Here is an 11,473-nt window from a genome sequence, read left to right as displayed (position 1 = left end):
AGTTTGTCCAGTTGCCTTGAATTACTCTTTACAGATATATACCATGACCTGGATAAATGAGAACCTTCACAGACATAACCATATGTAGCTTGCTTTGTGTGGGATGGGATGTAGTTTTCATTGGTACCATTTGGGGTTACATGGGACTAAGGCTACTTTCACACTAGTGGATCCATCATGGATCTGCAAAAACACTTCAGTTACAATAATACAACCGCATGCATCCGTCATGAAAGAATCCGGTTATGTCTTCTATAGACATGACGGATCAGTTTTGAACACCATTGAAAATCAATGGAGGACGGATCAGTTTTCTATTGTGTCAGAAAACGGAGCCGTCCCTATTGACTTACATTGTGTGTCAGGGCAGATCTGTTTGGCAACATTTTGTCAAGCAGACAGCAAAATGCTGCAGACAGCATTTTGGTGTCCGCCTCCAGAGTGGAATGGAGAGTGAACCGATGCATTCTGAGCAGACCCTTTTCCATTCAGAATGCATTAGGGCAAAACTGATCCGTTTGGACCACTTGTGAGAGCCCATGACTGATCTCAGAAACGGAAAGCCAAAACGCCATTGTGAAAGTAGACTTACCGATTAACATTTTTGTGCAGGGGAAATACAAAAAAAAAACAAAAAAAACAACTTCAATTCAGTTGGTAAACATTTTATTCTGTGCCCTGCTAGAAAGGTACATAGTGTAAGCTGTAGTGAATGTGATCTTCTCGTCAGTGACTGTATTTGTGTCATTTGACCAACTCTCTGATCTCCAACTGACAGGACAGGAAGCCAGTTATGTCTCTATTAACTCCTATGAGACCGAGGCTCCCATACGAATACATAGAGAAACTGACTTCCTGTCCACACACAAGATGCTGTGTTATTTGGAGCCTGATTGCTGGTCACATGACACAGCTGAGAAGCAGAAGGGAGAGGATAACTCACAAAGACAGTCACTGGTAAGAAAATTAGTCGCTACAGGTTATATCATGTACCTTTCTAGCAGGTCAGAGAAAATTTTTGGGTGGGAGTTCTTTTAACATAGCTACAGTGGAATGGAAATTAATCAATAATCAAAGTAGTTTACCTGTCACAGGCTGTTCATTTCATCAGCCTATGTAACACTGTTCCAAATATACGTTTTGCTTGGCAAACACCTAGACATGTCTTTGTTAATATTACAGAATATGTCTGAGACCTTACATGATATAAATTATTTATATATTTTATTTTTCTTGACGGACGTAGGAGAAAACACATCAAATGTCTTCAGATTCACTGATTTGTTTGTAAACTGATATGCATATACCGGCACATGATTAAAGAGTACCTCCTTCATGAAGTGCCTTTGCCGTTTCTCGGTTGCTATTTAGCAAGTCCTTAAATTGGGGATAATTAGTATAACATATTTCACTGCTCAGACTGGTTTAAAAACCTTCAGAAATATGGATCCTTTTTGCAAATATTTTAAGAAATCTATAACAAAGAGAAAACCAAAGGATCCAACTAAATCCTCAGTGACCTGATTTTCTTACTGCGCTCTTACAGACAGTACATTATTCTATAGCAGCACAAAAAGACCTGGCTACTGTGGTTTGCCCCTTCCCCTTACCACACTTTCCAGCCTGAGAGCAGGTGACTAGACCCAAAGGACAGAAGTTGACTTGCCACTCAACAGCATTTCGCCCTTTTACATTATTAATACTATGCATTATAGTAAAAGGCACCATGTACTTTTCAAATATTACTATGGTAGAAAAATGTATTACCGACTGGAGACGTACTAGAACCATAGTGCTAAATGTTGTGGACTGTGTTGCTGGTTACCAGTGACCTCAGTTTAATGTCACACTGTACAATTCATGAGAGAGTTGAGACTACAGCTACTCACTGCCGCACTTCTTACCACTCAGTTTGCCACAATAACCCTATTATCTGTTTTATGTTTATGGCAATATAGGAGTCTCTCCAAATCTGAAACAAAAATAAAAAATAGACGACATCTACAGGGTTCCACCCCTCGAAACAGAGTGGGTCAGTTTCTCAGCTTGTACAACCAGCAATCGGGCCTGGCAGTAAGTGCTTGATTGGGATTTCTCATTTGCTGAATGCTGATCTCTCATATACCAATTGACTGAAGGATTCGACGTTCATTGTCATTCAAAAGATTAGAGAAAGCAGAGTAACAAGGTTGCTGGGCAAACTGTTGCAGAAATTCTGTCAGGTATGTCTAAAAAGTAAGAGCAGGAAAAAAAAAAAAAAGGAGAATGATTAACATAGAAAACGATGCCCCTAGCAGTCATGGTGTAAATATCTACAGTCTCAACATTAATGCAAACCAGTCACCTTAAAAATGCAGTCTATTATTGGTAGCCTGCTAAAGAGCAGGAAGAGCTGAGCAGATTACATAGCTAGTACAGTTAAAAAATGATAGAAGTCTATCAAGTTCAACCAGGGAATGAGAGAGGATGCAAGTTAGTGTCCACTCACACGACTGCATGCATTCTCCACACAGCAAATCATGGATCCACAAAATATGGACACCGGCTATGTACAATGCAGTGCAGATCCACTGACTTCCGTGAACTGCAATATGCGGCACCAACCCAGAATCCCACGGATCCATTGAAGTCAATGGGTCCACACCACGATGCGCACAGGTGGTGTCTGTTTTGCAGATCTGTGGTTTGCAGTCCACAAAATGGACATGGTCCATGTACCGACCTTAAAGGGAAGGGGAGTGAGGGACCAGAATTCTACCCGTTTTCATAAGCATTGTTATTTAATTGTCAGATGCTGCTTCTTACTGAAATGAATGGGAGGCTGTTTTGAGGAGGTTTGGAGCGGATACGAAGCCGATTTTAGGGCAGAAACACACCAAAATCAGCACCATATATTCAGTGTGAACTGCCCTAAAAATTCAACTAAACCTTTCTTAACCCCTTAGTGACCACCAGTACACCTTTTTAAGGTGGCCCAGCTCTCACATGAATGCCACGCTCCTGCTCTAACAGCCCAGACCAGCAGGCATGCCGCTCCGGGCTTATTTTATTATCCCTTTACATGTTGCAGGCAAAGGCGCCCATTGCATGTAAGAGGTGTCAGAGGGAGCAGAATCCCTCTGTCTCCGATGTGTTTAAAGGCTGGGGCCTGGTATAGACCCCAAGCCTCCCTAGAGAGTTTTCCAGCAGGCTGTGCCTCTCTGGGGCAGCCTGCTGGTCAATGTCAGTATAGCACAGACATAAAAATGCAATTCTCTAAAGCAGGTGTACACAACCTCCGGCACTCGTGAAACTACAACTCCCAGCATGCATAGTTGCTCTGCTCTTAGCAGAACTCCCATAGAAATGAATGCCTCTGTAGGTTCTCATTTATCCAGGTCATGGTATATCTAAAGAATAAATCAAGGCAACTGGACGTACTGTAGATTTCTTGAAAACTTTTCACTCGTTCTTTTAACAAGCTTTCTCAATTCTGAGCGACTGTACAATAACTCTCTGGGAATGTATTCCTAGAGAATTCTTGTACAGTCACTCAGAATTGAGAGAGCTTGTTGGAAGAACGAGTGAAACATTTTCAAGAAATCTACAGTACGTCCAGTTGCCATGATTTATTCTTTACAGACATAGAAATGAATGGAGCATGCTGGGAATTGTAGTTTCACAACAGCTTGAGTGCCGAAGGCATGTGGGGGAAAATAAAAAGCCTCCCCCACATGTTTGGTATTGCAGAGTACTAGAGTCCGTAACAACTCTTACTACACAACTATCATGTTAGCCATGCCCCACGGTTTAAAAAAAAAAAAAAAAACTAACAAAACAGAATTACAAATTTATTCCGTCTCCACCGAAAAAATTTTTAACAAGCGATCAAAAGTCGTCCCACAAAAATCAAGCCCGCACACAACTCGCCAAACAGAACACTGCCGCTTGTCCGGCGTTCACCGCATAGATTTTTTTCTATTTTAATAGTTTGGACTTTTCGGACATGGCGATATAAAATATATAAATAAAAATATCACATATGTAAATTTATACTTAATATTATTTTTATTTTTTTACTTAATAACGATTTCCCCCCCCTCAGGGGCTAGAACCAGGGATTTTTTTCATCCCTTGTCCTATTCACCCTGATAGAGCTCTTTTAGGGTAAATAGGACTTCACACTCTCCCTGCTGCCTGTGCATAGTACACACAGCAACAGGGAGCTGACTATGGCAGCCAGGGCTTCAGAAGCGTCCTGGCTGCCATGGTAACTGATCGGAGCCCCAGGATTACATTGTTGGGGCTCTGATCAGAAGTTACCACTGCACCACCAATAAAGAGGTGAGGGGACCCTCTGGCCACTGCCACCATTGATTTTAATACTGGGGGGGGGGGGGGGAGACAGGGCGCTGCGCCAATGATTCTAATACTGGAGGGGGGGGGGGGCCCGCCTCTTGTATTAAAAGTTAAAAGACACCCTTTCGTGGATTCGGACTTAGTTAAGTTAGCAGGACATGTAGAGCGGCGCCCAGGGATCTCCCTGCACCTACTATTATTCCAGGGCGCCACTCCGTTCGCCTGCTGTGCCCCAGTTACAGTCTCCTGCTCCGTATGCCAATTACTATCGGAGCAATGGGGAGGAGACATCGCTTCTCTAGTGGGCGTTCCTTCTCTCTGAGCTGCGATTGGACAGCGCTACAGCCAGGGAGAAGGAACGCCCACTAGAGAAGCTGATGTCTCCTCCCCATCGCTCCGATAGTAGTAATTAGCATATGGCGCAGGAGACTAACTGGGGCACAGCGGGCGAACGGAGTAGAGCCCAGGAATAATAATAGGTGCAGGGAGATCCCTGGGCGCCGCTCTACATGTCCTGCTAACTTAACGAAGTCCAAACCATAAAAAAGGTCCTATCATCATTGGTGGCACAGTGCGCCCACCCCTCCTCTGCCCCTCTCTCCTCATTGGTGGCAGCAGCAGCACAGGGGGGAGGGAGAGACTGCTTCCTTCTCCCCTGTGCTGCTGAGGGGATATGAGCGCGCTGTTCTGTGATACTAGACTGCGCGGCAGCACAGGCCAGTATTGAAAAAATGGAAATCCCGGTATCGTATCGATACCAGAGCAAAAGTATCGATTGGGTATCGAAATTTCAATACCCGCAACAACCCTACCTTATACATCTTCGTCGATGGAAATTTTAAAAAGCTATGGCTGTCAGAAAATGGAGATGCAAATAATTAAAAAAATTATATATATATTTTTTTTTAAGTAGTAAAATAAAATGCTGTACACATTGTACGTAATTGTATTAACCCGCAGAATAAGGATGTTAGTGCAACAGTGAAGGTCGTAATGTAAAAAAAATAAAAAAAAACACGTGGCAGATATTTTATTTTTTTCTCAATTTCAACCCACTAAGATTTTTTTTTTCTGTTTTCCAATGCAAGACATGCTAAATGATGCCATTAAAACATACAACACAAAAAAATAAGTCCTCATATGGCTATGTGAAAAGAAAGTTAAAAAGGTAATAGCTCTTAGATTGTGGGGGGTAAAAAGTGAAAATGATAATGGTCTTGAAGGTATTAATGATCAAGCGTGTTTTTTCTCTTACTTTCTTATTGTCGCCTTCTAAGAGCTATAACTTATTTTTATTTTTCCGTCTATGTAGACGTATGAGGACTTCTTTTTGCAGGACAAGTTGTAGTTTTTAGTGGTGCTATTTTGGGGTACACATAACTTACTGATTAACTTAACTCTTTCTAGGAGGGATATAGGGGGGAGAAAATAGTAAAATTAGCAAAACTGCCACTGAGTTTTTACACAAGTTTTGCGGCATTCATTTTTGGGCATAAATATAACTTTATTCTCTGGGTCAGTTCAATTACAGAAATACCAAATACATAGGGGGTCATTTACAAATATGCCTATATTAGGGGTATTTATGGCTTAGATTATGGTGCAAAGGTCCTTTGCACAGCAATCTATAACTTTTCCCCACTCATGCCAGGTCTAGAAAAGGGTATGGATCGACAAGCCCATCTAATTTACCATTTTCTACGCCTGGTTTAGGCATAGAAAATGGTCTAAACAATACCGACATTTCCCAGCAGGCTGCGCCAGAGAGATGCAGCCTGATGGGAAACATTAGAGGCAGGACTTGGGCCAATCTCATTTGTGGGGTGCCAATGGCAGAGTGGCAGAGGAGGTTAGCTCCCTCTAGCAGCTTACCATGCTGCATAAGGTCTAAGGCCCCTTAAGTGACCGACGTAAAAAGGCATATTGGTGGTCACTATGGGGATAACAGAAACTAAATAATGATTTTATTGTGGTATCACATTATAACACACTTGTCGTGCAAAAAAATAAAAATTAAGTATAAAAGAAAAAAGTTATCTTCAGAATGGGCATTCAAAAGGTAAAAGTTTGCTGCGGATATTTACAAATCTGTAGGCCTCTATCGTGTAAAGGTTAGTAACTAACTGGACAACACTTACTTGCAGATCAATTTGGTATAGTGGGTCCTTCAGTACATCAGGATCATCCTCTTCATCATCCTCATAATAATCTTCATCTGTCGAGCAATCGTATAAACAACATTAATTCAGCATATAACTGTTAAAAAGGCTCGTGGGATATATATCAGGAAACACTGGATTGTGACTTTGCTACATTCAATATATTAAGAAAATAAACATTCAATATGAAAAAAATTATAATAATCTGCCTACATTTCAGCATTACTGTGAAGACTGGGGTATAGTCAGCAGAATAATTTTATTTGTAGAGTGTGGAAGATTTAATCTACGATGACAACCCTATTGTACTATTAGGTTGAAATCGCACATGCATTTTAGTAGCCAGACACAGGAGTTGACATGCCACACAATGGGCCAGATTTATCATTAACCTGACAGCTCACTCCACTTTCACATCAGATTTCACAGTCAGATTTATGATCGGCCCTTTAAGACTAATAAATGTGGTTTGACGGTAGCAGTTTATCAGTCAGTAAGCAGTCTTTACGAAAAATTTGCATGTTCTATTAAAAAGTCGCATAAGATAAGCATGGTCCTCACTGGAGTGAAATTGTGCATTTTTTGGTGACTTTCTAAATAGTTGCAATAGTAAATCTGTCTAGAGATTAATTTACATAAGAAAACACGCCCACTTTCAGAAAACTGGCGAGCATAGTGCAGAGCAGAAAAAAAGCTAATTTTTGCACAGTTTTAGCGATTGCGCAAAAATTTTCGACTTTTTCACTCCATTATTCTGACTTGAGGTAATGATAAATCTGGCCCAATGTTTCAAACTTTTTCAATACATTATATGGAACAATATGGTGCCATTAAAACATGTCAGAATTGGCTTGGTCCTGAAGGGGTTAACATGTCAAACACAGCCTGAAATATAGCAGAATCACAAAAAGATTCAGTTTTTTTAATACATCATCTTGTATTTATACAATCGGTTATTACCATCACTTCTCAATGCAGAAGAGTGGCTTCTTGAGACCACAATGGGACACCGATCACATACTGATGGCATAGGATGCTATACTATCACTAATATGTATTCTTTTTGATCATAAATAACCAGTTAGAGAAATAGGTTACCATATTTATTGCCAGAAATTATGTCGGATAAAAGCTGTCCAGCCAAACCTTCATCATCATCATCCTCATCTTCCCACATATCACTGGTATCATCTGGAATGAAAAAATACAAATACATAGTAAAGACATTATTAAAGCGGTTGGCCACAGAGAGGTGATTTGCCTGGCCTCCACCAGCAGCCATTTTATAGACAAGACTTCAGTGTGGACAGCACAAAATACTTTATAAACAAGGGGGAATAACTTAAGAAATACAGAAAATGGTGCAGAATTTTAACAAAGGCTAGATTAGTAAGTGCCATATAATAATCTTACAAACACATAGGTCAATAAAAGAGTCGGACACTTTCTGGTTAAGAAGACAAAATGGTTATAGGAGGAGGAAGACAGCATAATGCTAGGAATAAGTAGCTGTGCTAGTAATCATGAACAATAACCTTCATTCTAGGAGTTGTGCATCTCAGGCTCTTCTTGGGCTGGACTTTTAGAAACCCAACCAGAATGTTTATTCATGTTTTGCAACATTATGGAGCAAATGTACTACGGTATTTTTCACTTTATAAGACACGCTTTCCTCCCCTAAAAGTCTTATAAAGCGAATACTAGTGAGCGCTTCAATTATGGCATTCTGGAAGTGCTCACTAATATGCATTAGGTGCGGGGACGAAGCGTTGCAAGCGCTTCCGATACTCACCCTCCCTGGTCTTCTTGCTAGGGCCCGCGCTCCACTGTCCTGACCCCGTACAGGGTCAGGACATAGTGCGCACACTATGACCTGACGCTGCACGCAGTCAGGTGACAGTGCAGCGCGGGCTGGAGAAAACAGGAGAGTGCGACGCTGGACCCGGTGCAGAGCCCCAGCACAGGAGATGTAAGAGAAGTTTTTTTGTCTGTCTGATTGGGGTCTGAAAGAAAAGGGCTGTTCTGAGGCGTGGTGGAAATCTGACATGGAGGGCTGATATGGGGGTCTGATGTGATGTCCTGTCCTGATAGTTATGGGGGCCTGATGAAAAATATTTTTTTCTTATTTTCCGCCTCTAAAATCTGGGGTGTATTATCATTGGGTGCGTGTTATAAAATGAAAAGTACGGTAATCTTGTAAATAGCATAAACTTAGGCAGACTTCTATGCACCAAATGTATCACAGTCCCTGATGCTGGATGATAAATGTGGTGCAACACTTGACACTACTGTCTGACTTGGAGATTACCTGGTAATATCTTCAGGATAGGTCATCAATATCAGATCGGTGGGGGTCCGACACCCCACTGATCAGCTGTTATGAGAGGCTGGGCACTAACTGAGTGCAGCAGCCTCTACCTAGGCCATGTGACTTCACAGTACATCATTCACATGACGTAGTTGCAGATTAGCCCCATTGTAGTGAATGGGCCTGTGCTGCTATACTATGTACACTGTACTAAAAAGCTGAAAGGAGCTAACTGCACTCCCCAGAGCTACGGGAAGCGTGGTGGCTCCCCAAAAAATCTGAAGATAGGTCATCATTAGAGATTAGGACTACCCTGCATAACGGAAACGGGACGGATCCGTTATGCAGCCCATAGACTTCCATTATGACGGAATGAATAATGGAATGCCTTTAAAGGAATTCAGTCATAGAATTGCGTTATGGTCCGTGGTAACTCTAGTTATCATTGGTCGGCCTAGTTTGAGACCAAATTGCATGCCATACAGGATGTCACCACTGCAGCCAAAACCTACGCCACTGGCTGTAGTCTGGGGAAGGAGTGCAGGATCAGAGGGGGCTGGGAAGGTCAGTTAAAGTGCTCCTCTCAGTTTTCCCTTAAAAATACTGTGGACAGTCCATTTAAGTGTCCTAGTGCAACACCAACCCTTCAATCTCATAACATTTTAGTTTTACAAATTAATTCACAAGTAAACAATTTGGTTTTCATGGTCATTCATGCAAAAAAAAAAAAAAGTATTGCTAGTCTCAGGTGGCGGATTTAATACACTAGACACTGGCTGTAATTTGTCCTACTTTACTATAAATTCATTAAGGACAATATTCAAGTCTCCCAAAAAAGTGGTGGTGGTACAATTTTTTTTTTTGCCTATTCTTTGGATATAAGAAGCAAAATGCTTTAACTTACCGTTACCTTGGGCCCATTCCTCTTCTACATTTCTAGTTGCATTGGCTTCAATTACACTTGACAATTCGTTAATTATCAATTTGTAAATCTTAATCAATAAAGGTATGGTTGTAAAGCGTTGAGGGTCTTAAAGAAAAACAGTAAAACAATTTAAGATTAATAAAAATTAGATATTAATTGGGGTTTGATCATTAAAATGATTGCCACTTTAAATGGGTTCTGTAGCTTTATCTCACTGAGGATCTATCATTTGGAAAGGTCATAAGCATCTGATCGGCTTTCTCGCTGCTTCCCACAGGCCAGTGACAGTACGAATTTCACTGGCCTGGGCGAATCTCATCCCCATTCCCTTAAATGGGGCTGAGCTGCACCCAAGCCACGTGACATAGTAGTGATGTAACTGGCCTGAGGGAAACCATGAGAAGGCCGCCGCACTACTGCAAGCGCTGCTGCCTTCTCAAACAGCTGATCGGCGGGGGTCCCGAGTGTCAGACCTCCGCCGATCAGATGCTGATGACCTATCCAAATGATAGATCATAATTTGAGATGAGCGAATTTCATATTTTGAAACTAGTTTGCACTTCGTTTGGTGGTAAAAGCAGAATTGTGTTATGGATTCCGTTACCACAGACCATAACGCAATTATATGACGGAAAGTCTTTAGATGCATTCCATTATTTATTCTGTCATAATAGAAGTCTATGGCCTGCATAAAAAATCCGTCCTGTTTCCGTTATGTAGCCCATAGACTTCTATTATGATGGAATGAATAAATGAGTGCTTCTAAAGGGATTACGTTATGCATTCCGTCACAGAATTGCGTTATGGTCCGTGGTAACGGAATCCATAATGCAATTCACCTTTTACCACCAAACAAAGCGTTAACGAATTTCATAAAATGAAGTTGGCTCATCCCTAATCATAATAAACCAAAGAGGTTCTATATCTTTTTCTAACATGCTTCCACACAAAAACAGTACCTCCATAGCATCGAACACAGAATATAGTAGACTTAATCATGAGCGCACTCTGTTCATCAGAGAAGCACTGCTACCCCACCCGTTTCACTAGTGACTGAAGGCTGCTATGTACATAATCTGATACACAGCAACTAGTCAGTAACGGTAGCACTCCCCTCATGAATTGTGTTTGGTGATACTGACCAAATGCTGTTTGGTCTTTTAGTACAGCAAGCAGGTCCAAACAATATACAGGGATTTTTTTTTTTTTAATCCATCCCCTTCAGGTTCTTGCCATTTAGTGTTTTTTTTTTTTTTTTTTTTTTTTTTTTTTTTTTTTTACTACCTGCCTTCTGAGTCATAATTTATATTAATTTTTTACATAGTTGTATGAGATCTTGTTTCACTGATAATTTGTACTTCATAATGAAACAATTTAATACTGCACATAATGTAGTGGTGAAACGGGAGGGAAAAAATTCTGACAGTTTCATGGATTTCATTTTACAGCATTCCCCATGCATTAAAACAGACCTGTTACTATCATACTCCAGATCACTAAGATTAGAGTGATGCCACATTTTTTGTTTTTCTTGCATTTTAAAATTTTCTTTGCATTGCTATATTCTGAACCCCATAGCTTTTTTTATGGCTGTCTACAAAGCTGTAAGAGGGATCATTTTTTGTGGGGTAATCTATAGTTTTTATTGATACAATTTTGTAGTGTGTATAACTCTGTGCTCACTTTTTGTTCAAATTTTTTTTTTGATGAAGCAACGAAAAATGGAGTCGATCGTATAGATCT

The 11,473-nt window shown here is 40.8% G+C and overlaps 1 protein-coding gene across 1 annotated transcript in view; it reads right to left on the bottom strand.

Moving 5' to 3' along the window:
* Window positions 1–241: 241 nt before the first annotated feature.
* IPO9 (importin 9) overlaps window positions 242–11,473 on the bottom strand; it is a 130,031-nt gene continuing 118,799 nt past the window's right edge. The window contains exons 21-24 of the mRNA XM_044287319.1: window positions 9,710–9,835; window positions 7,596–7,688; window positions 6,477–6,553; window positions 242–2,228 (exon numbers count right to left, since the gene is read on the bottom strand). Coding sequence (XP_044143254.1) covers window positions 2,118–2,228; window positions 6,477–6,553; window positions 7,596–7,688; window positions 9,710–9,835 — 407 coding nt within the window. The 3' untranslated portion in view covers window positions 242–2,117. The remainder of the gene's footprint in view (window positions 2,229–6,476; window positions 6,554–7,595; window positions 7,689–9,709; window positions 9,836–11,473) is intronic.

Source organism: Bufo gargarizans, chromosome 3 (genome assembly GCF_014858855.1).
Source record: "Bufo gargarizans isolate SCDJY-AF-19 chromosome 3, ASM1485885v1, whole genome shotgun sequence".
Taxonomy (NCBI): Eukaryota; Metazoa; Chordata; class Amphibia; order Anura; family Bufonidae; genus Bufo; species Bufo gargarizans.
This window is presented reverse-complemented; position numbering and strand designations above follow the sequence as displayed.